We start from the raw sequence: 27,339 nt of genomic DNA on the forward strand, positions 1-27,339 counted from the left end.
TCGTGATATTGTCTAGGTGGCGCCAGGGTTCTGCTCATTTCCTGACTGGGTCAACAGCATTCACCACGCCAAGGTCTCTGAGGTATTTGAGTGCACCATCCTTCCAATAACCCCAGTTGCTGGGATACCACACTTAGCTGAGAGCACTAGGTCCGTCAAGGCTTTGGTGGTCCATGGCAGTGTGACATTTCAGGGTTCCCCAATACAACTGTATCTTTCCTTAATGAAATGTAAATACAGTAGGAATAAACTGCTGTATCCTGAAATGTAGCAGTTCGGGTGTCCTGTGAAAAGCATGCTTCAGGCAAAACCAACTTTGAAAAAAAAAAAAAATTCCTAAAATGATATCCCTTTCAGTAATGCAAAGAATTTTGTCTCACCTCTGTGAAGTAAACATTTGTGTGTGAGGTATTTGTCGTTAAAATGTTTCCTGAAGTTACAAAAATTATGAAAAGAAAAACGTTAATGATTAATTTTAACAAGAATACCACCCAGTATGTGCGTACAGACTTTATCCTCAAGTCATTGAATTTTAAAAAAAAGGTTGTTCAATTCATTTGTCACCAGCCTTGTTTAATTGCTTTTCATACCCTTCTGTCCTTATCTGTTCCATTCATTATCTCATTATGCTTAATATAAGGCTGGTGAGAGAAGGCTCGGGCCACTGGTAAATGCATTTTGGGGCTTTTTCTCATCAGAGTCCAAAATATAAACTAAAAGTACCTAATGTTTTTCTAGTATGGTCTGTATTTTCAATTTTACACTAATAAACCTAGTAGTATCATTATTAAGTGACATTAATGAAGCACTTTCAATTTAACTTCCATATTATTGGTAGTAAATAACTTTCAAGCTTGCACTTCTAAGCTTTATGAGCTTGCTGTTCATGTGAATGTCCCACACCCATTCAAAAAACGGTAAAACTGATTTCACAAAAATTAACTACTTGAAAGATTGCTATAAGAATATTTAATATTAAGTTGTATTTACTCACCCATTTTCAAAGTATTAGTTAGATTTCAAAGTAAGAGTTAGAATTATGAGGCACACTTTTACAACTGTGGTTGGTTAATAAAAACAACATACAAGAATTTTTTCGCAACTGAAAAAATACAGGTAAAATATTATTAATTAAATATAATAGTAAAACAAGCTTTATGAGTTTTGCAACTAGAGAATACGTTAATGACTCTATTATAAGTATACATTATTGCAAGTATATCTTTTGCTGTGAATGTTTTCAGGTTTGTTAAACAACCCTAGCACATTATAAAATATGAAAAAAATATTTTCCTTTGTGTCACAGTCTCTGAAAACACCCACATTTTGATGGAAGTGGTCCGGTTCTAATCTTCATAACCAATTAATCAACCCAATAAGGGAAAGTAATTTTGGTCCGAGATTTTATAAAGTGAGTAGATCTGCTTCCCAGAGCACAAAATCAATAAAAAAGTATTTTTGGGTCCAAAAGCACCCGTCTTGAATAAAGTGTCGTAAAGTTTATACATTTATGAATTTTTTGACGTGACAACGTCTAATAAATCGATGAACGCCGGCTGCACGCACGAAAAAGTGTCCCTTTACGCTTATTGTTCTGTTACGCTGTGTCCCGTTATGCTCATTGTACGCTTGCGCCGCACCGACAGAAGTGAAAACTTAAAACTTTGTTTATAAATGAGTAATATGAAATAATTTCTACGTCAAATGTACGTAAGAAAATGAATCTGATTACTAATATAATTTGAAGTATTTATTCTTTTATTATTAAAAAAATTGGTTGTCTGTAAAGTCGGTTTACGGAAGATAGTTTAACGTGACAACGTCATAACAAAACATTGATGAAATGATTGCATACTTTATGAAAAAAATTGAATCATTTTTATTTTAATAATAAAACTATAAATACTTGAAATTATACTAGTAATTATATTGTTAAAATGCAAGAATAATTAACCTTTATTGCCGAAATTGTTGTTGTAATAAGCAGTGAAAACCACATTAACTTTTCACTTCACTTTATAAACAGTCGACGAAACAGTTCACGTGTAGATGACTAGTAATTAATTTTAAAAACTGACGTTTGGCTATAAAGTTTAAATATAATTACGAACAAGTTTTCATATAAATAAACTGTAATCAAATATATAACATAACGAACCTATTATTACTGCACTCGCCGACAGATGCTACTTGTATATATTACCAAGTGTTATAAATTTGTTTGGAGAGGTTTTAATTTTGATCCTGACTATTTCAATACCAATGTGATCACAACGTTGGGTACGTTGAACAGACATATATTTATATCAATAAATAGCAATAAAAACACTGCTACATTTTTCCATTTTCGTAATTATTGGATTTCTGTCAAATCTAAATATTAGATGATATTGGTCAGTGAAATAATGTGATTTAATACTAGAATCATTGAACCATGTTTCTATGAGACAGATTATGTCATGTTGAGAATGGGTTAAATTTTCAAAAAATTCCATAATTTTTAGTTTGCAAGCCTCTAACATTTGAATGAACTAATTCCCGCTCATCGGGGCTAGGCATGCATGAAATGGAAATAGGAAGCTCCTACCAGTGTTACCAGTGATGATATTGGTGTTTTCAGAGCCATCAGCACTGGAAAGTTGTTCAGGATGTGATTTCTCGTAGAAAGAGCTGATGAGGCACCCGTTAGGCCATAAAACTAAGTTATTAATTTGGTCGAAACATCCAACAAAATGTACTTTTTATTTGGGTGTACTTATAAATACTGATTATGCTTTGAACACTTTTTGAATCTTAAGGTATTATCAGCCCTGCCTGTCTAATAACTTTATTCTGAGAGGCATGGGCATGGATCCTGGAAGGACAGATCCCCCCGGATATTTTCTACTTTCTTGCAGTTTTAAGTTAAGGGTTGGTAACACCTTGCGACTTGCGTGCCTTGTAATCAACTGTGATTGTTTTTCCCCATCGGTTGCTTGTTGCATTATTGCAACATTGCATTCCTTGCTTAGTGTATAAAATATGCCTTACTCAGTACTACATTTGTTATACAGTAAATTCCAGTCAGTACTCAAGTGGTTGGAAGCCTTCTTTTATTTTGAAGGCATCATGGCCCTAAGCTTTTATGCTTGACTGTACAATCTAAAACCGTATCATTCCTTAACCGTAGTTGGTTGAGACCTTAAAAGAGTGTAAAACTAATCAGCGGTCAGTCAAAATTTGTGCAAAATAACCATTAAAACTATTGGTAGAGCCACGGAAATTTCGCGCATTCATTTAGTCGCAAGCTAGAATACAAACCTCCACATTTTCGCACTGTGTTCATGATTGGACCGCAGTTATCTGGACACGCCCCTCTACGACCGTGAGCCAACGATGTCCAGCTAGGAGAGAAGTAAGCAAATCAGTTAGTGCCAAATAACAAGGATAAAAATGTTCTCGCTAAGAAATCAACCAATGGGAAAGTAAACATGGGTCGAGCACACCTATAACTTTGAATTCCATCCTGAGGCTAGAGGAATCCGCGAAATTTCCGGGACTCTAACTATTGGTGATTATTTATAAAGTTTGCACATGAAGCTCATTGAATAAATTAGTGCTTGGTTTGTTTTTTTAGAAAGTCAAGTTTTGTAACATGAAATGATTGCATTATTTATTTTATGAAATGTTTGGTGTGTAGATGAAGCTGGTGTGTGCAGGAGCGCTCGGGAACGTGAGGTTGCCTGACGCGGTGTTTGTGGTGTGCAGGTGGCCCTGGGAGACAGCAACATGGCGTTCCTGAATAACTCGATGAGCGCCTCTACCACCACGAGTCCCGACAAGGTGTCCAGCTCGCCCACTGAGCACAGGTCCGCATCCCCGCCACCATCTACAAGCATCAACACATTGCCACCAGGTTTTCTTGTGCACACACTGGGGTAAACATCCACACGGGCGAACCAGGCAACCGCCCAAGGCGGCGCAGCACGACACATAACAGCTGATATAATATGTTTAACGATTATTGAAACTAGATGAACATGGATTTTTGTAACAGTTTGGAATGTTCATATCGATATAAGCAATTATTTAAAGTCCACGGCGACCTGTTTATGATTTGTAATAGTGGTGCACCGATGCGGATACTGATGAATCGTAATCAGCAATTATGGGTACTTACCGATTAATCATAATCGGCGATTATCTTAACGATTACTTTGCTGATTATTTACGTCCCGGCGTAAAGTAGGTTTTTACCGTGTAATATTTTGTTACACATTTTAGGACGAAATACGGTAATATTTGTATATATTACAAAATTCATCTAACTCCGTCATATCATAATTACAGGTATTTCGTTAAGTTTAATAAATCTCATTGCCTCGAACAATAAAATATAAAATTTTCCTACACGTTTATTTACGTTTTGTCTTTTGTTCTGTCTTTTGTTTAGTGGCCTTGTACATTACCTGTAGCTAGAGACGTAAAATAGATGGCACGCAATCAAAATACCACAAACAGTTGCAGTGGATTCTATGACAATCGATCTTTTCGAGTCGTAGTAGCGGTTCAAAATCGTGGTCCCGATACCTTCTAGTTTTTATCACTGCGTTTTACAAACTCGTTATGGGCGTCTTTGGTAACATTATCCGTTTGTTATTTGTATGTGACGTGAAAAGTGAAAAAAGTATTTATAATTTTATATATTCAGTCAACATAAATAAAATCACATGTGCTAGAATTGGTTTTTAGTCATTTTTATATAATTATAGTGAGATGGCGAGTAGGGAGAAAAAAAAGTGAAGTGTGGAAACATGTTTCTATAAACTCAAGTGAACAAAATAAAGCAGCATGTTTACATTGTTAAACGGTAATTTCTTGATGCAACCTTATGTGATAGTCGATAATAATACTAGTTTTCTGCAACAAAAACTTACCCATTGTAAATTACAATTATTAGACTGTAGTTCAAGTTGTTTACAATAACAAATATAAATAGAAGTTAATTTAATTTACACTTTGCAATGACTTAATAGTGTATTTTATATATTTTTATACTGTTATTATAACTGTATTCTCAATTTTACCTAATCTTGTTATTAAATTCACATGGGAATAAAAATTTTTGTGTGCATTATTACACTTAAAAAAATTTCTTCATTATAATCGGTAACTGAATCGGTATCTGCCGATTATTGCTCTCATAATCGGTAATCGAATCGGTAATCGGTAAAGTCATATCGGTTCACCACTAATTTGTAATAAGTAAAAAAAGTAAAAAAAAAAAAAAACACAAGCCTGCTTACATTTGATTGTTGACAAAATCTTAGGCTTACGTGATGTATTTTGAGGCAAGGGAAATTTTCTTTGGGGTGTCCAAAAAAAGGGGGGGGGGGAGGGGGGAGGGGCAGTAAGGTTTCTCGCTTAGGGCGCCAATTTACCTTGCACCGGCCCTGTAAACATCAGTTGCAACAATGTCGTATTTTTGGTTTTCAAACAGTTTCGTGTGTTAATACTTTTTATTAGATCAAGGCATTTACGTTAGTTCACCAAGTTCAAAGCAATATTTCACGAATGCAGTAACTTTAATTTATAATTTTGAACATAATGTACAAACCAAGTAATTATGTTCCAGATTAATATTGAACCACTTATTTCTGCATGGGTTCCATACTGATTCTGATATGTACAAAACATAAACAAAGGATTGCTATTTTACTTTTCTCTAAGTAAATATGTGTTAGATATTCCTGTTAAAAAAAGGATTTTGTATGTATTTAAAGTTTATTGGTTTTATTAATTGTCATATAAACTTAGTATAAGGCATAATTCTTTACTGCTGTACAATTATTCTACATTACTCCACTGTTACGTAGTCTCTAATGATGATGTCTATAATCATAATTACTACCCAGCAATGTGCACGAGTATTCTGATATTTGGAATGGCTATTTGAACACTAGGTCATGTGCTTTCTAAAGTGCTGTTGATTACTCCAAGTCATTCTGTCAAAAGTTGTTCTCTTTTCTCATCTAATTGGGTCTACTAGTGGATATTCCAGAATAATTTTATACAGAATCTTGAAAACTATTTTTATAACATACATTGGCCCCCTTTATTACAATACATTTAGTACATTTCTTTACTAACTACAGTAGACTCCCGATTACCCGGGTTAATGACTGGTACGGGATACACGTATAACAGTTAAATCAATGTCAAAAAAACGTTGTAGTTAAAAAAAATTTTCCCAACTATCAAGACAAACATTATATAAAGGTTTTATTTAATAGGGACTAAAGTGTTAGACATAATTTACAGAAATTATGCCATACATATCACTAAAACATAGCTGTATTTGATATCTAACTGGTCGGTAATTTTTAATTCTGGTTGACTATCAAGTACCACTTGTTTGCATTTATTGTTAGACGTTACTGTCTGACTGTCTGATGACTACAACAAAAAAAATACTGCAACGTTGTACCAACCTGAGCGCGGTTCACAAGGGCATGTGGATCACAATCGCGACAGCTTACACGGGTGCGTTTATAATTTGCTCTAGCAGTTTTGAAGTTCATGATGGACATTATCACTTACCAAATATGTATGCACTATGTTTGGCAGTACTTTTTGTCTTGAATCACGACATGAAATGCTCTGTCACATCAATAGACTACAAAAATAAAAATAAAATGGTCGTAAATTATTTTTGTGTTTATAGTTTATTGAAGTGAAATATGTCATGGTTAACCCGTAACCTGGATATCTCGCACCCGGATAATCGGGGGGTCTACTTAATACATAAAACTCCAGAGTAGTATTATATTTAAAACATTTTTATTTATAATAAAACTGAATCACTTCGTAGTTAGAAGTTTAAAACATTTTGGATAACAATAAAACTTTTTTTAAAGTACTATATTCACCCGAATAAATTTCGGCCTTGAATAATATGTGTACCGGTAATTTTAGTCCATAACAAAAAAATATTTATTTTTTAGGATAAGCCTTGTACCAAACTTTTAAAAACAGAACTTGCAATGCTATTTCAAGTTTGTATAAAATGTTATTCAAGACTTACGTAATTATTCATAACTATAAATTGCCCTAAAGTTTTTCTGTAAAATTAATAGCATTCGCTATACTGGTGTTTATGTTTGCCAATAATTTTTTCCAGCATGTTTTATTCTTGCTTCAAGAGTATTATGAAATTTATCAATAATTCCAGTAAACATCTTTATGTAAATGCATGTTCTTAAAGAAATTAGGCAGTGAATAATTTATATGTGGATTAAGTTATAACATATTTACTGTGAAGTAAGAAATAAATTAGTGGTGCACCGATGCGGATACCGATGAATCGTAATCGGCGATTATGGGTACTTACCGATTAATCGTAATCGCGATTATCTTAACGATTACTTTGCCGATTATTTACGTCCCGGCGTAATTAAGTAGGTTTTTACCGTGTAATATTTTGTTACACATTTTAGGATGAAATACAGTAATATTTGTATATATTACAAAATTCATCTAACTCCGTCATATCATAATTACAGATATTTCGTTAAGTTTAATAAATCTCATTGCATCGAACAATAAAAAAGACATTTTTCCTACACGTTTATTTACGTTTCGCCTTTTGTTTAGTGGCCTTGTACATTACCTATAGCCAGAGACGTAAAATATATGGCACGCAATCAAAATACCACAAACAGTTGCAGTGGATTCTATGACAATCGATCTTTTCGAGTAATAGTAGCGGTTCAAAATCGTGGTCCCGATACCTTCTAGTTTTTATCACTGCGTTTTACAAACTCGTTATGGGCGTCTTTGGTAACATTATCCGTTTGTTATTTGTGTGACGTGAAGAGTGAAAAAGTATTTATAATTTTATTTATTCAGTCAACATAAATAAAATCACATGTGCTAGTATCGGTTTTTAGTCATTTTTATATAATTATAGTGAGATGGCGAGTAGGGAGAAAAAAAGTGAAGTGTGGAAACATTTTTCTATAAACTCAAGTGAACAAAATAAAGCGGCATGTTTACATTGTCAAACGGTAATTTCTTGATGCAACCTTATGTGATAGTCAATAATAATGCTAGTTTTCCGCAACAAAAACTTACCCATTGTAAATTACAATTATTAGACTGTAGTTCAAGTTGTTTACAATAACAAATATAAATAGAAGTTACATAATTTAATTTACACTTTGCAATGACTTAATAGTGTATTTTATATATTTTTATACTGTTATTATAACTGTATTCTCGATTTTACCTAATCTTGTTATTAAATTCACATGGGAATAAAAAATTTTGTGTGCATTATTACACTTAAAAAAATTTCTTCATTATAATCGGTAACTGAATCGGTATCTGCCGATTATTGCTCTCATAATCGGTAATCGAATCGGTAATCGGTAAAGTCATATCGGTGCACCACTAAAATAAATCATTATGAATGTCAAATGGCTAGTGATCACATGTTTTGTTTAGTGCAGTGAATGGCCATTAACATCTCTGCAACGAATGACTGAAATCAATGGTATGTTGCAAAGATTATAAACAAAATAATTTGGGAAATTGCTGAAGAACTCGTGCAGAAAATTCTCACCTTTGAAATAAAATTTTTATTGCAATACCAACCACTATAAAACATTTTTTTTTTCCCTTCAGACATGTATCTGTAAAACCTCATTAATAAAAAATGTGTTATTGCAAAACTCTCATTAATACAAAGTGTTTTCACAGTCTCTTTGAAGGTATTTTTTTAAACATTTGCTTTATTATTCTGTCTTTTAAATCCTTTTAAAAGTATAGTACATTACAAAATATATATATTTTTTTAACCACAGGTGTAGCCATTCTAAAATTTTATTTTACACTACATTTGGTGTTGTATATAATTGTGTGCAAAATTTCTTGGAAATATTCAATATTTTTAGGTGTGTTATACGTGTACTAAATGAGGAAAAAATATTTTTATCTTTATTTGAATTTGTTTTAGATGTTCTATAAAAATTGTGATTACATTTCGTAATAGTTTGGTTAATACAAACCTCATTTTTGCAAGGAGACCAAATTATGGTCCCTTTGACTGTAATACTTTACACGACAACGTTCTTTTTTCCTACAACAGAATTTTTTTTCCTGATAAATTTTAATCATTTTAGATTTTTTCACCAACTGTAGGTATTCGCAACCTAAACCTTTGGTAATCATTGTCATGTCTTTCTTACATAAACCAACACTCACAAACCACATGCAAGATATCCATTGTCTATTAAGGAACAGCGGTTAACCAACCTTGTAGCTTGATGGAACTTGTGCTTTGCAGCATTGCCATGCAGCATTGTCAAGTTTTGAATAAGCTGCACCATGCTTTAAGTTTTTAAGACTCTATCTTCAGTTTTACAATCTCTTGTTTCTTCTGCGGCAAAGAGCTAATTTTTTTTCACGAATGTAAAATTTTACCAAATAGGTATTTACATTTGGTTAGTAACTAAAAAAAGATCAATGCCAGATGCCAATAGTTTCTTATTAGTTTGTTGAACTGTTGTCCATTTATTCACCCCAAAAAATACTAAAAAAATCAGTTTATTGAAGCATTACTTGGTGAAGACAACCTCTAGTTTTATTTAGTGAATTAGATTGGTCTGTTTCATTATTTGCAGTTACTTTAAGTGATTTCTTAATTACTCCCAGTCTCTGTTAAAGCTGTTGCAAGCGACACAACAGATGGCTAAGAAGTTTAGGATAATATTTTTCAAGCTCACATTTCATTACTTTGTAGAACTTGAAAGGAAAAAAAAGTTTTGGAAAGCCAATGAGTAGATTCATGTTATTAATAATAAAAGTTACGAGTTTATCAAACAAATATACATGAAAAGAATAAATAATCCCCTCAAATGCTCTCCCAGTAAACAAAATTTGAAACAAGCAATAAAATTAAATATAGATTCTGAGCAACCACCAAAAACCAATTTTTCAACTGTTTAAACAAATTGCAACTTAGCATCGGGCAGATGAATGGCACTTTGTGTCTAAAAAAAACCTCTTGTAACAGATGTACTAGCAGAAAATGTACACTTCTTCATACCAATAATTTTGTACATCAATCTTGATGGATAAATTTGGTTTTCTTAAATGAAACTACTATTTGTTTAATAATTTTGAAAATGGTTTTTGTACTATTAATATCTGTATAAATAAAATATTTGGTTTAGTTTTTAAACTCCACTGCTTCTTTAATTTAGCACTTCAAGCCTCCAAATAAATTACCCCTCATTCTATAGTTCCTGTAACTGGTTTTTTTTTTTTTTTTTTTTTTTTTTTTTTGCAATGCATTGCAGTTGTCATGTTTAGTTCAAAAACACTTGACACATGGAAGATGCTTATTGTATTGTACAATGAAACATGTTGCTACAAAAACACTGATTTAGTTTTCACACAATTGTCTATTCTTAATTTTATACAAATTTAAGTATTTTTATTGACATGGCATGGTGGTTGTTAGTTACTTCACTGGTAACATCTTCATACATTTTTCCTATAGTACTCCTACTTTACAAATTTCAGTATCTCTTGTTTATTAACATAACTTAAAAACTCCATAAGTGTGATATGATTTCCACTTTTTTTTTTCCATTTATTTTGATAATTTTTTTTTGTTGGCATTATAATACCATGTGTGTATCTTTTATACTTGTGTATTCTTTGGTTGAAGTGATCACTAATCCTTCTTGCCCATGTGGCGACACATGATTCAAATTTGTTACAAGAGCCGAGTTATTACCTTGTGGTACAGAGCTCACTGTAATCTGAAGGTCTCATATCCATAAGTTTTGTTGCCAAATGGCCTGCCGTATTAAATTTTTCTTTATCATCATGTGCTCATGTCTTCTTGCTACTCATGGTGTTTTCTGTGTGGTTCAGGTCATCTGTGGACAGCTCAGTAGTGCATATCAAACAAGAAGGTGGGCCTGGTGGCCCAAATGATACCGATGGCTTAATGCATCTCATCAAGCATGAGATTCTTGATCACAGTGTGGAACTGGACGAGTCAGACGAGCGAGAGTTCCCCAGCATGAGGCTGGCCCATCACAGCGACGAGGTGGATGAAACAGCTGAAGATCTTTCGATGGTGCAAGAAGACGCGCTCGATGCATAGTACATCTGCTCCTACGGCACAGGAACACCGTTTGATCATATCTCTCGCTGTAGACGGACCATGTAGATGTGTGAAACTGGACCTTTCCACGGCCAAAGAGTGTGTGTTGACGAAACAGAACCATGGTGTGCATGGAAGACTGGAGACAGTATTTAGACGTACCGTGTACACGATTGTAGCATGTTCCCGGTAGTTACCTGTTTGTTCTGTTGTGCAGGACTATGCTGGCTATCTACAGTTCGCATCCCACATATTGGGCCACTCCACACATATTTATTTTTCTAGATGCTACCTTGTCTTACCAACCTAGCAGTTATTTACATGTTTGTGGTCTCTTCTGTTATCACTGGTCTTCTTGGTGGTGCAAATCAAGTTTGTGACTGTAATGATGGTTCCACTTCCGCTGATGTTGCCAAACTATTTACTTCCTATCGGAGGACATTAGTGTAAATCAAGAAGTTTATATTTATTGTTGAATAAAAAGTAAAGAAAACTATTTTAAGTGCTAAACGTTAATGTGATTGTTTAATGTGCATATCTTTATATGCATAGATGGAAATTTTTAAAAAAATAATTATGCATATAGACCAGCTGACAAAACAAAAATCACCGCTGCTGTGAATTCTTTATTGTACTGCGTACTATTGTAATATTTTGTGGTATTTATTATTTCTAGAGAATTTGTTTATAAAGCTGTGACCACAATCAATATTTGTTTGCCTATGTCGACAAGTATTACATAAGTCTCGTGTACCGTGTTCGGTTGAATGGCAGCGAAAGAGTTCCTACTTAATGGAAACAGGTTACCACAAAGTATGGCTCACTCAAGACTAACACGGACTGGAAAACTTTTCATATCAGATGCTAGTCGGTATTTGTACTGTTATGTACTGAGACAAAAATTATGTTTAGGAAATTTTAAGTTCTCAATTACGTGTGTTGCCAACATTTCTGTTAATGAAGGCTTTATTAAATTTTTAAATATTAGATGAGTAATCGTTGTGACAACCTGGTATTGTCGGTTGTTTTGATGATAGCTACAGTATTTGAAGGTAGTGATTCAAAGAAGCTTGAGACAAAACTTACAGTTAAGTTTTTTTGTATTCTCCTAGTATAATTTTTTATAAAAATCATTTTATCTTTGTTTTGTGGGATTATTTAGTAATTTTACAATTTCAAAATTTTAGGTTTTTTTATACATGAAAATAATATATATTTAAAACTTTCTAAATTTTATTTATAAAATTTTTAATTTATGTTATTGCATGGTTCTTTATTTTCCAGGTGTGAAACCTGTGTATACGTGTGAGACATTTTATGTTTTGCTGAATGATACAAAATTTAAAATCTATAAATATTTTTTATTAACTTCAAATATACATGTGTCAAAATCTTATGTTGTAATGTGTTATGAAACATGTACTTTCTTGTACACTTCTACATTGTTTTTGAGTTTTTTATTTCCAAGTTGTATGGGTTTGCGTTACTTTTTGCGTATGGTGTCAAGAACATTTTAAATAATGCAAACTACAATTTACTTACTTGCCTGTATAAGTGCACAGTTATAAATACATTCAGCATTTAGGAAATCTGTAAAGATTAAAAGTGCAATTAGTAAACCCAAAATGTGATACTAGCTTATTTCTTTATGTTTTTAATTCACTGCTTAAACTATAGGTTATTTGCACTGCCTAGAGGCAGTATGAACATTTTATTTTCAGAGCTGTCAAAAGCTCTTTAATAACAAAAAAAAAAATTTATGTAGTTACATACAAAAATATGTTTTTGTTCTATAAATATAACTGATGCTGTGTGAATTTTATATCTGTTCATGCTCTGTTGATCTCCACTACCAGGTCTGAGTTGTAAATTTTAATTTTTGAAACATATTTAAATGTTAAATTACAGTAGTTTTAATTAAGCTTATTATGTTCCTGATTTGAATAGCGAGTGTTTTGAAGTGTCAACTCTATTAACGAATTAGTCATATCTTGAATATCAAGCCATTTACTATGTTGGATGCTGATTAAATTTTGATTTATTGTAATCATGTTAGTTAAATGTGTAACATTTAATTACTGCTGGGTCCAGTTATATAGTGACTAATATATGATGGTTCCATTTTCTATCTGTGGTTTATCATTTTTTTCTGCATGCTCAGAAAATTTAAAAACTTATTCTTAATAAGTTAGATTCATAAAAAATTTGTGGACAAAGTTTTGACTGCTAATGCAGGGAAACTCTTTTACCTCAACCGAACCGAATTGATAAACCTATCTTTATTCTCACACTCTTGTCTGTGTTCTTATACACTACTAATTTCTATTATATTTTCTGAATTTTTATTTTTTTCATTTAAATGTATGAACAAGTGGTTAATTTGTATGTTCAATAATTAATGCATACAAAGAAAAAAATATACTTATCGCAACAAATAATGACAGCAAGTTCGCAATCCTTATTCATATTTTGAATGGTTGCATTTTAAGCAATATATACAATTTTAAGAAATTTCTACTTTGATGTTATTGTGACAATGATGTAAACAGAAAAAAAACCTCAATATTTGACTTTGCAACTTAACATGATAAAAGATAAATCTTTCTCATTGTTTGTATTTTAATCTTTAAGGTGTGTGTTACAAGTTTGTTGCTAAAAATCAAGTACAGTATTTTCATAATTTTTTCATAATAAAATCCCCAATATGTTTTAATTTTGTGTTAACTCATAGTAATTAATTTCTATATTTTTTTTCCATTTGTTATTATATTGAAAGTTTTTTTTTCTCTTGTCGTTTATGTATTCTATACACAACAGACAGCTGAAACCGTATGAATGAAATAGGTTTTTCTGATTTAGTATTGTATTTTGCTAGTAGTTTAAAGAGAAAAAAATTAAGAATGTACAGGTTAAATTTGTAAAGTAAAGCTTTGTCCCAAATGAGATCATTTAAAAAATTTGATTACATAACCATAGTTCTTAAAAACATGGCTTGCTTGGTCTTGAAAATTGTTGTGTATACCAATAAGAACAGAAACATTTGTACAGTATGGTTTTACATTATTAAATTTGTAGGCTGTTACTGTGTATACTACACTATAATATATGTAGTCTCTTATGCTTGTTTGGGGAAGTGGATATAGGCTTTGATAAGAAATGGTATAATATAAACAGCCATTTAGTATCACAGGTTAACACTTTGAGTTGTAAGACAATTATATGGAAAGACATGATTCATTTTCTTAATCTAAAATTGCATGAATTAACAAACCTTTATACTTTTTGTTATAAAAATCTTAAAATAAAATTTTTGTGTATAGTAGTACTCACAATTAATTTTTTTACAGTTGAGTGAGCATATAAATTCTATGCTTGCAAAGAAAATTTATCAGTGCTTTACTAAAATTAAATTAATCCAAAATTGACAGATAGTATTTCATATGTTTAAGAGAACTTATGCAAAAGTATCTTGTATCAATAAATGCTGTAGTTGCATATTTAAACACAGGTGAATACTTAAAAAAAGAGCTTCTGGAGGATCTTCGTAAACATCAGCATTATTGCTTCAGTAGACTGGCAAAAATACTCTTTAAGTGATTGAAAATGTTCTTAAATATTTTTGCAATTAATTTATTTACTATAAATACTATTAGGATTTTTACTCAAATTATGACTACTGTAGTCCTGTATGTTTTTATCTCGGTATACAAGAAGTATCTGATCACTTCTAAGAGCATAAAGACATGCTACAATTCCTGTCATAGCACGATGGATGTGAAAAAACCTGATACTGATTCTGTGAAGGAAATTGCCCACAAATGAAATATCCTTGGCTGCAAATAAAAAATTTTCACACAATGAACATGATCACATCACTTTTCATGGCCTAATTACAAATTTGCCAAGTCCAAAGAAATTTATAAAAAAATTAGGTTGTAAAATACGTGTTTTCTTTCATGTACTTTTTGGGCAACACTATTAAAGATGTCAACACATACTTATCATGGTTGACTTCTTCACAGACTATGTATTGATTTATCTGTACAGCAGTTGTCAGTTTTTAACATGATGTCACTAAAAAGTATTACCTTTTGTACGTAAAACATGCTGTTTATTAATTTTCATGGGGTTTTAGTGATTTTAGCGAAAAAATTATAATCACATTAAAAAAAATTAAAATACCATTCACAAAATTATCACCTCCTGACTCAAATTTATTTTGAGGTAACATTTATATTATAATTATATGGAAATTGCATAAATCCATTTCTGCAGACATTTTCTTCAGTGGAGCATAATGAAAATTTTTTTTGTGGGGAGGGGGGGAATTTTAAAGATTAAATTAAAATTTGTACATGTGTATTCTAAAAACATACATTACTATTGACACTTACACACTTGAGCTTTGGACCTACAGTAGTAGCAGTCAGTGAGTTAGCTTCTCACACCATAACTTCAGGAGGATATTATCTCTCATTCTCCCCCAATTGCATCTGCCACTGATTTGCTTTTAATAAACATTGCCTCGTTATGTCCTAAACCGTAAAAAGAACAATAATTTTTTATCACCACATCTGCAAAATTAGGTGCTTCCCATCCCCATTCCTGCTTCCCCCATTACCCATTAGTAAAAATACATTATTTATTTGCGTAAATATTATTCAACCTTGTATCAATTAAATACAGTTAAATAATGTATCTTATTCAGAGTTCACAAACTACATTATATAGCATAAATTCAAATTTATTTTTTTATATATACAATATATCCAGCACCTTACAAAAAATAACTAAAAATCTACACAACTTAGTATTGCAGCCAGTGTGGTTTGATGGTTTGACAAATTTTAACATACATTTTTTAATCATGACTTTTTGTAACCATAAGACAGCTATGGCCATCATGGATGAACATGAAATAATCATGAAAGGAAAGTGTAGAATTCATAAGTGTTTGCAAGTGTTGTGTGTGATAAGAATGTACTAATTAGTTTTTAAGTAGATGGCAAAGCTTATGGAGGTGTGGTACACTGCTTATACTATTTTACAGTATTGTAATTGGTAACACATTTATTGCCAGCCTAATTTGAAAAGCTGCAATTAGAAATGTTTTAGGGTGACAGTTTAAGCTTGCTTTACATACATAAAAGTACCTATATGAATATGGAACAAGGGTTTTGATGTTTGGTAATTGCAAGAAGTTTTTGTATTGCTACTAGTCTTCTGCAACAGTTTTCTTTTTTTTTGTGCACAGTGAAGAAATTACACAAGGATAGATTTTTTTTTGTGTTGATTGGGACCACAGAGTATTTTGTTGTAAAAAATTCACTACTGAATTATTCTAGCAATTATGCAAATGAAATAGACCAAAAGAATTGCTGAATATTTGTGTTTGCATCTATAAGAGTTCAGAGTTCAATAAAACTTATTAGACTAAAGAAAGGGTTGGTAGTTGATTGACAGAGTATAGTGTCGAAACTGATGTGGTGTAATGAATGTGTATTATTTAATTTTGGTAATTGCACTTTTAATTCCCTTTTAGTTTTATTTTAAATAAACCTTTTTCTTAAGTTAAAAATTTTATACCTGTAACTGAAATAAAATCATTGCTTTTGTATTTAGTTAGAATTAACAGTAACGCAAACTTTTTTTGTTGCAAATAATGTGTAAAAAATTTTCTCCCTATGTCAGCTAGTTATCATATAATTATTTTTGAAGTTAAAATTTGAATCTAATTTTCACTTAGCTAATGTGTAAACAATTTGCATTTTATTATAGTATTTTTGTTGCATAAAATGAAGGAAGATTAATATTTTAAAAGGTTTGGTTAAATAACAATTACTTGTGATCATAATTCTTTCATGTAATCAGATTATACCTTAATTTAATGAAAAAAAGTTTTTTTTATGTAATGTGCATCAACTGTAGTGTTGAGTGAAAATTTCTAACTAAACTGAACCGAACATATTATGAAGCCATACTCAGAATAACTCTGTATGGTGTTAAGAATCAGAATGTTTGTTTTTAGAACCAACAGTTTTCTTACTTAATACTTGTGTGCAAGTGTAAAATTTATGTATTTTACTTGGGAGAGTGATATTTATTAAATTATAGAATGCATGACATAGTTCCCAAAGATTTGTGTTATGTATTCAGAACATTCTATTTCTTATGCTTATTATCAGTTCAGATTATCTTCCCATAACCACAAATTCTTATTCCTTTTTAACACTGTAGTTAAATAAAAAAAACTACTCAAAAGAATAATCAAAAAAATTTTTCTGAAATAATTTTACATTTTCATACAGTTTTCACGATAAGACATTGTTACACTTAAAAAGTCCTACTTAATGTTAAATATTTGCACAAGCACTTCAAATGGAATCATTTTAACTAGGGATGGGCACATTGATTGTTCAGTGCTTCGATGATATCTTTCCCTTCCAACGTCGCCAAGCAATCATGATGCCATGTTGAAGTAAATATTTAAACACTGGCTGGCCAACCATTTTATTCATAAACATTTTAGTTTTATTTTTTCAATTTTTCATATACTAAAGCTAATTTCACGTTATATTTTCAATTTTTTACATAAATATTTTTTACTTTAAAGAAGTTAGTTAAAAATTGGATTTACACGTAGATACAGTTATTAAATTTAATGCCTAATATTTATTTTTGTGGATACTAAGTTGCTTCCCGTGTGCAAACAAAATTTTGGTACAAAATGCACTGTTTTCATTTTTGTTTGATGTTATATTTGCTGTTACGATAGCTTGCATAATTATTAAATCTTTTGTGAATTTTAATCACCATAAACAGAAAATATATCATGATCAATTAGTGTTTTAATTTCATTGTAAACGTTCATGGACGTAAATCAATTGAAACACAAGAATCAGGACTGTCAAAGATCATGGCCAGAGAGAGTCAGTTCACAAGAACACAAAATCAAGGATTTTGATCAGTTTTAATTATATATTTTGCAATACTTGTAAGCTTTTAAAGTTTAAATTTTCAGAAACTGTACACTTCGTCAGTGTTATTCTTTAGGTTAACCTTCTGCTTGAATGTCCATAATTTCATTCAGAAAGAAAGGTTGGTAATTAAAATCAAGCCTGGAATCTAGGGAAATTGTGGAACTGACCCATCCCTAATTTTAAGTATTGCCAATATTTATTGTATTTTACTTTTTAACCATCCTTTTATGGTAAAATTTAATTCTGTGCATAGCTTTTAAAAATGCTCAGCTAAATTTTTAATTTACCTCTAAAATTTAGTTACTTGGATGTTGAATAGCTACTGACATGTTCTACACGTGTTAACTGTTTTATTACTTTTTTCTGTGAACGTGCTTGTGTTTTTTTTTTTTTTTTTCATGCAGGTGCCGTTTGTGAACTGAGCTGAAGTCAAAACAAAATATTACCACTTTTCTTAATATGTTTGTCTGGAGTGATTGTGAAGAGAAAACTGCATATATTATGTGGTCCAACCAGAATCATCCCTGTTTAATTATATTTTTGGTTGTATTTGTAATCCATAATTCTTTACACTGACAGTCTTTGTAGTGTCTTCAGTACAAACATTGTACAAATTGTATTAAAACTTTAAAATTAGCTGTTGTAATTAGTTTTTTTTTTTTAAATTTTGGGTGAAGAAATTATTTTTATCACATAAAAAAATTTTGTATCTAAAATTGTAGTTTTGTCATGAGTTTTGTTTGGTTGAGATCAATAGATTTTTTTCAAGGTTCGGTTCATTTCAGTTTGAAGCCCTGATCCACTGTAAATCTATATTAAACACTCTTTGACTCTTTGTAAAGTCAAAAATTTGGTGTAAGTAGCTTACAAGTTGTGTTCAAAGTACACCTTTACTCCGAATTAAGATTTTTTTTTTTTTTAATATTTGTCCTGAGGTATTAATTTGAGTTTATTTTTACATGTCCTCCATGACTAAATTTTTTTTCTTTAAATTCTATAGTAATTATAAAAATGTTTTAGACTTTTTCAAGAATGTTTGAAAAAATATTTGTAATTGTTTGGCATAACTAAAACAAAAATATGTAGGAAATGTGTGGTTCTTAATAATAAGAGTATGACGTTATGAAATGTGTCAGTTTCTGTGTTGAAAGTAGCAATTTGTTATAGGTAGTACCTTGTCCATTCCCAACGTAGATTTTGTTGCCTATTTTGTGCTAAATTCTACAAGAAGAATACAAAAGAATGTATAAACATGAGCTTTATCTTAAGATACATATTTTTACAGTATTTGAAAATAATATTCTTTAAATTTGTTTAGAGCTTTGTGCATTTATTTATTTTCTTTTTTAAAATATAGCTTATTAAGACAAATTATTTCTTATGTAAAACGTTTCAGCAGTGTGTTTTGTACTATAGAATTTGTTGCCATGTGTAAATGACCTGTGTGGGTCACCATTAAAATTGCCAGGGATTGGTTTATTGCTTGGGCTGGAAATATTACACCCAAATGCTGAATGGTGACTTTTTGGAGGAGGGTAAATTACTTTCTTCTAAATAATATGTGTATTATATATAATTTATAGTGAACACAACACAATGTAAAATATGTACAAATGTGTGAATGTGAATACAAATGGTAAAGTGCTGTTAAAGCATTCTGATACTGATGTCATAATTTTAACATGTCCCGTATATTTATTTGTACCTTGCACTCCTCATGAACTGCACACCTTGGTGTAGTGTAAGTTGAAGACAAAAGCAAATGACTTGAATAATGTAACTATCAGAGTTTGCAAAGTGTAGTGAGTGTGCAGTTTGTCCAATTGTCATGGACATAGAAATGCTTCAAAACAATATTTTAATCTATTGATGGTGTCAAAATGATAAAATTACCTAAGCTGGCTATAAGTTATGGTTATAAAGGAAGAGTGCAGAGTGGGGATCTGGTTTGGGGTTAAGTTTAACATTGCATGGCTGTGCAAAGAAAAGTCTAAGCTAAAGGACCTGTATTGTTAGTGCATGTTTCATACCAATTAAGCCATGCCAACTCCACTGTATCAGTATGTTTTTTTGTAAGTGAACAGGCTTGTAACAGCCATGAAATATGTGAATATTTTTTATATGAATTTCAGGTTTTTTTCCCCTGTGCCTGAATTTTTTTTTCCATCCAACAGACTTTCCTTCCTGTTCTCTTCTTTTTTGATCATAAATTTAATCCATTGGTTGTTTTATGTGGTAGCCATCTTAGCACTTTTAAGTTTAAGAAAATATACAAAATTTATCATGTTAATTGAAATACAGAGTCATAATATAAAATTGAAACAATCCAATTACATGTTTTTTTTTCTTGTTGTGTATTTAGTAGCATTTATTAATGAGACAACAGTGGGTTCTGTAGATCATCAGGATCCGAGCACGTACACAATGCTTTTTAATAACATGCATTTTACTGTTATCACATACAAGCGTCCTTGCTTTAATTTAAAATACGTATATGAAATACTGTATGTAATTTTTGTAAAAGTAATACTTTTTTTATGTTACCATTTCATCTCGAGTAGCTTCCATTCCCAGAAGAAAATACATGAGCTTGTTGGAGGTTCTGTAGCAGTTGGTGATAAGTAATGGGAGCAATATTGCAGATGCACAGTGCAAGTGTGATTCATCAGTTATTGTCACTTATGTGGCTTCATTCTTATAAATACTTAATAAAAATTGTGTGGCATCACATTTTCACCTGTGAGACAGAAAAGCCACATGTGTTCCTACCCTTGAATGCACCCTTTATCCAAGGTCTCAAACCACATGCCCGTCTTGATCACTTGATAGTTTAATAACATGCTACTGTTTGAAGTAATTCATTTTTAGTATTTTGTCTGTGTTGACTTCTGTGTTTGCTCCCACGCTTTAGGAAACATGTCAAACATAAATAATTTTTTTTTCTGTGACTGTAATTGAAAATCAAATAGCAACAATATAAACACCCATAAGTACCCTCTTTTATCGCATAATCGTCGCACGCGCGTAATCGTTGCACCTATATTTTTGGCCGTCAAAATTGGGATAAAAAACTTCTCGCTTAATCGTCGAATTATGTTTTTGGTCCCGCTATTAGATGCCCAGCGCTTTGTGTAGGTATCTTTTCCGTATAAAACGATGTATTTTAAAGTAGAAATCTAATATTTATTCGGACATTACTACTTACTTATTTAATTAATGGAAATACGAAGTTGTCTGACGTGTAAATTTTCTTTTAAAGATGTTTTTAAACGTTATTTCCTTTATCTGATCGTCTGAATTGCCGCGGTGTTCTGCTTATGAACATGTGGCCAGCGCTAGTAGGCATCATTCCTGTTTGGTTATGTTGCTTCCTGTATAGAGCGTGCGCACATAGTCGAATATCGATATCTCGCCGATTGCATGCAGCGCGCACTCTCTGTCAAGGGCCGAGTTAACTACATTTGATGGCCTGCATTATTTCGTGGTAAATGTGTGCTACGGCAATAGTTACGCGTTAGTTCATGTCGCAGATTCAAGTGGCCTGCGTTAGCGTTACAGTTTGGGTTTTCTATATAAATTTGAAGAAAGGTTTTTGTTTAATGAATTATTAATATAAATGGTTTGGCATGCTCTTGTATACCCCACCTTTTTTTTTTTTTTTTTTTTTTTTTTTTAAATAAACGTACTTTCCATGAATGGGTTTTTTTATGAATAACTTTACCTAACAATTTTTTTTTCCGCATAATCGTCGCACCCCTACTTTTCAAACTTGATTTTAGAATAAAATGTGCTACGATTTTGCCTAAAAACACGGTATTTATTTCTGAACTTTTTTGTAAATATGAATTTTCTTTAATGTATCTATCAAATAATTATTTTTTTTTAAATAAATAAATTGGTCTTTAAGTTTACAAAAGACCAAGCAAACAAATCTACTACATTCTAGTTATCAGAATGTAAATGCAAACATTTGCCAAAGTGTATTAATGTGTTCCATTACAAAGATGTACCCTTCACCGGGAAGGGAATAAGTCCTGTTTGCTCACAAAGGTATCAAGGGGAAGTCAAAATTTACTTAAACTGGTAGATAAATTTACAACTAAATGATTAATGTTATAGAACGAACAAACAGAAATCAATTATACCACCGCAACATAACCTCTAAAACTTCAAGAAACAAACGTTTGTGCACACTTCCATAGATTAACTTACTTAATATGTGATTTGAACAACACAACACCATTCGATACATCAAAACATTGAAGTTCAAGAGAAAAATGTATTAATTCTGAGGAAAGTGTCACGCCAATGTATTGTTTGAAGTCCATGCTGTGATTGTTATTGTTTTGAATTTAGTCATACATTATGTTTTTTAGACACCTCATTGTATGTGTGCTACAAAAATTGAGTGATCCTGGAGATTAAAAGAAACAAAAGCAATTCACGCTCAAGGAAAGAATGTAAATGCTCGGAGAACTGGACAAAGGGAAAAAGCAGGTCGCAGTTACGACGATGACCATAAGTATGATTGTTAAGACCGGGCAAAAATTGAAAAAATGTATGAAGAATCTTTTTTTGGTTGTGACCGCAAAAGGTTTCGTTCCTGAGATCACCAAGTTCTGGAAGATGCTTTGAACAAATGGTTTAAAGAAGTACATACAATCAAAAAATGGTCCAGTAACTGACACAATGTTACAAGCTAAAGCAAAACAGTTTGCATTGCGTATGGATATCAACTACTTCCAAGCCAGTTCAGGGTGGTTGCACCACTTCCGGGAACGACATGGTATATCATTATTGACACCTGTATTTCGCGAATACATTTTGTGTCAAGGTATTTCACAAAATACTGTAGCTTTTCTCCTGTGGTTATTGGCTGAGGTCGGTGAGAGGTGTCGTCCCGCTCTTGACGGGGCCAATGAGAATGTGGTCACCGTACTGCTGCACCCTCACAATTTGCCACGACTCTTAGAAAAAGTTACAGTGTTTTGTGAAATACCTTGACATGAAATGAAATCGCGAAATACAGGTGTCCCTATATATCATATAAGGTTGTGTGTGGGGAGGATGAAGATGCAGACACAGAGGCAGCAAACCAGTGGAAGGAAGAAAAGCTGGAGATAATTTTTAAGTCGTACTCTTAGCAATATTTTCAATGCTGATGAAACTGCCTTTTTTTTACAAGCTTCTGCCTAACAGGACAATGGCATGTAAAGGTGAAAAATGCACTGGAGGAAAAAAAAAACAAAGGAAAGAAAGGTTGTTGTGTTGTTTTGTTGCAATGCCACAGGAACAAAAAAATTGAGGCCAGGTGCTTGAAGGGAGTTTCTTGTCTTCCTGCTGATTATGCTAGTAACACCCGTGCATGGATGATGAGAGAACTCTTCTCAAATTGGTTGGTAAAAAATGATAAGTATATGAAAAAGAAGAAAAATTATTTTGTTAATAGACAACTGCACAGCACACAGTGTTGATGTTCGACTGGAAAACATTAAACTGATGTTTCTACCACCGAACTGCACATCTCACTTGCAGCCCCTTAATCAAGGCATTTTTCGGAATGCCTATGTACACTTTCAAAAACGCCTTGTTGAGAGGTTGCTCATCAACATTAGGTTGAAAGTGCTCACGAACATCAATGTTTGTCGGGCAATTGAAATGATCACAGGTGGATGGTGGAATGTTCAACAAGAAACTATTGCCAACTGCTAGTGAAAGTCTGGTTTTGTACGCTGTAACACTGACGAACTCACTGCAACTTCATCAGACCAGGATGCAAGCCACGCCACAGCACAAACATGTGAAAGCAATGACATTGACCCTGAAGTATGGCAAGAAGTGTCAGCCTCCATGCAGTTTGATGCTGTTCCATTCACAGACTATGTCTCTGTGGATAATGAAATAGAAAAAACACCAGTGTTGACTGACAGCGACATCATTAGTGAAGTAATTCAATCACAGTCATCAAAAGCCGAATCAGATGATGATTCTGATTCTGACTGTGAGGAGCCACCTGCGACAGCTACGAAAGCTATTCTTAGCTTAGAAAAACTGAACAAATTCATCTATAAACACGAAAAGGTTCCAGAAGAGATCAGGAAATATTTCTATGACATGCAACATTTTGTTCAACTTACATCATCACACAGTAACTAGGGATTTTTTTCCCCCCAAATTCTGTATCTGGCGCCAATCACGCCGCTTGTGCCATTTTTTTTTCCTGGTTGATTCCAGCTTTTGACCTATGCAAACCAGGTGGCATTATTGATGTTCAGAAACCTTTAGTCCGCTCCGAGTTTTCATTGCAGTTCTTGGAATTTCTTATGAAAAATTAGTTGCGATAAAGTAACGTGTTTATTGATAACATAAAATACACACATCAGGGCCCAAAATAGTTATTAAAGTAGTTTATTTATTTATTTTTTTTGCAACTTCACAATCAAAAGCATAGATTTCACATGTGTACGTACATATGTACTACATTATCATCAACAATTTGTTAAGAAAATATATAATTTACATCAGCTATGTTGCCTTAGTATGTCACTACATTGTTTTGTTACTAAAAAAATATACTTTACCCGTAATACTTCCAAGGCAAATGCATACAATGACTCTTTCACCTTTGGGTTTCTGGATGTTGCAGTTATTGTTTGTAATAATTTTTTTTAGATATACACTTTTTTTTAAGTAAAAATAAACAAAACTGTTAGAGCATTGTTAAATTTGTGGCCAACCCAAACAAAATAAAAAAACTCGCTGGAAGGGCATGACTGCTTGGGGTGAATTCTGGCTGATGTGTTGGACGCAACTTCTGTGGGTCTCACGTGTGTGTGAGGGACACTCGTGAGTTCTGAAGTCTATAGCACGGACAACCACACTGGCACCTGTAAAACAACCGATAACATTTTTAAAAAACTAGTATAGATGCATTGAGACTAATGTGCATGTACACAGATGTGTTAACATGACACTTATATACATATACAAAAAAAAGGTAAGTATTTATGTTTTTATTTACAAACTGACCAAAATATCATTAAAAAGAAAATGGCCAGAATAAAGAAAATATATGTTGTTAGCCTTTAGCAGAGGCAGAAAATATTAATTTGACAATTTTTTTTTATGATTTGCAAAGTTTTTCTCTTAGCAGATTACTGAGAAAAAATAATTAAAAATTATACAGCTGTATGAATTAAAAATGTGTATATAAAATTTAAAAAAAAATGTAGAGATACAAAATTAATTTTTAATACCTGAAGTAAGTTATATTTCCTCAGCTGTTATTTAAAGCCCAGGTTTAACCCTGTTACAACTTTGGAGTGCTGTTGTGAGCATGCCTGACAGCAGTATGGTCACACCTTCCATTTGAAATACTTATCTCTGTTGTTATGTTGGCAATTGGCATAAACTAGATGGTTTTGCCTACACATTCTACTATGTGTCTTGATTTATGTGTTGTTTCTATGAAAAGACTAGAAGAAGCTGTTTCTTTCTGAATCGAGGGTTTGGTGACTATTTCCATCCTTATCCGTTCCACTGTTTCTCCTACTTTCCGATACTCCCTTACTTCTCCCCTTACAAACACAGATAGGTACTGCTTCTGTAGCAAATTTTCCTTCTCCCTGTCCTCCGTACATTCCTGCTCATCTCTTCCCTTGAGCCTATTCCTTCCTCTCCCTTCACCCTTTGTACATAGCTGCCAGAACGCACAGAAACTAAAATACATAAAAAAATAAAAAATAAAAATATTTTAAGGGAATAGCTAACTAGTTAATGTAAATTTAAAATTTAATATGTGACCCTTACTTCACATACATACTCTACATTACTTACGTAGAATAATAAAAAATATCTTTCGATAAAGATAGTTAAAAAAAAATCACCTTGCAAATTCCAAAAATTGTTTGCAATATATTATTATTTTACTGACGTATTGTAGCGACTACAGTGTTAAAAATCGAAGCGTTGGAGGCCATAAACCTTTAGAAAAAAAAGTTAAAATTTAGTGGAGTTAGGTTTTCTTTTAGTTTATTTACCATGAGATTTTATTGTACTTTGGCACTGGCCGGCGAAGTTGTACAAAATGCATGATTATTGACAATATCTCTAGGAGTACGGAGTACCTATTCTTTATAGATTAGTAGTTCTACGCCTGCTGATAGGTTGCAGACCATGCTAAACCTTTGCAAAAACACACTTGTTTTTATTTACCCAATAATAAACTAAAATTTAAATGTAAAATAAACTATTACATTATTATGGACCGGTAGTAGCTACATAATAAGGTGATTATAACCATAAAGCGTAACATTCAAGTAGAAGAGGCTTATGTAAACGTTTTGCTTTTTTTTTAACCACGATAATAATGCTTAATACGCAGTGTATAATATTTTGACTTATAACATGCTTTTATGGAATATTACACTTTCGATGCTCAAAATATTAAGGGGCTCTCTACACTACCATCCCCACACCGACCCCCACCTGCCCCGTTTTGACTTCCCAAAGGCTGACTGGCGAGCCTTCCGCACCACCCTCTCTCACTCCCTCGACCTAACTGTCCCCTTCAACACCCCTGCCGATATTGACGCCCACACCACAACTCTCACCCAGGCCATATCGGCAGCTGCCCACTCCCACATCCCCATGGCTCCCCCCCGACCACGCATCATCCCCTTCCCACCACACATACGAGAAGCCATGTCCCTGAGGAACCGCCTCCGCGCGCGCTGGCAGGCCACCAGATCCCCGATCAGCAGGAGAATCTACATCCTGCTGCGGGGCTGCTGCCGTCGGTTGACAGCTGGATGGAAGGCTCAACAGGAGACTAAGCGCCTCGCAGCCCTCTCCTCCTCCACAGGCTCCCTCTGGGCCTACCTCCGAAGGCTGAAAGCCACACCCACCACCATCCCACCCATCACCACCCCCACAGGAGTGGCGGAAACTGCCCAAGAGAGATCTGAGGCAGTGGCCGCCTACCTCCAAACCACCTTCACACCCGCCATCAACACCTCCCTGTCATCTGACTCGTCAGACGACGAGGCTCACCACCTATCCCGCCACACCACACTCCCCATCATACCAGAGACTCCACCATTCCACCTGGTCACACCAAAGGAGCTGCAGTCCATCATTTCCCACTTTCGACTCAACGCAGCTCCGGGCTCCGACTCCATCCCAACCCCCCTCCTGCGCTAC

At 32.9% G+C, this 27,339-nt stretch overlaps 2 protein-coding genes across 17 annotated transcripts in view; one reads left to right on the forward strand and one right to left on the reverse strand.

The window, feature by feature from the left end:
• Window positions 1-20,468, forward strand: part of LOC134529035 (forkhead box protein P1-like) — a 565,106-nt gene extending 544,638 nt beyond the window's left edge. For 13 of the 16 annotated variants that reach the window (XM_063362713.1, XM_063362719.1, XM_063362721.1 and 10 more), the window contains 3 exons: window positions 17-82; window positions 3,748-3,848; window positions 10,924-20,468. In XM_063362713.1, coding sequence (XP_063218783.1) covers window positions 17-82; window positions 3,748-3,848; window positions 10,924-11,158 — 402 coding nt within the window. In that variant the 3' untranslated portion in view covers window positions 11,159-20,468. The remainder of the gene's footprint in view (window positions 1-16; window positions 83-3,747; window positions 3,849-10,923) is intronic. The other 3 variants (XM_063362720.1, XM_063362726.1, XM_063362717.1) reach the window with 2 other exon arrangements.
• A 4,062-nt stretch (window positions 20,469-24,530) lies between these two features.
• The window catches only part of LOC134529037 (putative fatty acyl-CoA reductase CG5065), an 83,939-nt gene continuing 81,130 nt past the window's right edge, over window positions 24,531-27,339 (reverse strand). Inside the window, exon 9 of the mRNA XM_063362730.1 lies at window positions 24,531-25,025. The gene's annotated coding sequence lies outside the window, so the exon portion shown is untranslated. The remainder of the gene's footprint in view (window positions 25,026-27,339) is intronic.

This window comes from Bacillus rossius, chromosome 2, assembly GCF_032445375.1.
Source record: "Bacillus rossius redtenbacheri isolate Brsri chromosome 2, Brsri_v3, whole genome shotgun sequence".
In the NCBI taxonomy this organism is placed as follows: domain Eukaryota; kingdom Metazoa; phylum Arthropoda; class Insecta; order Phasmatodea; family Bacillidae; genus Bacillus; species Bacillus rossius.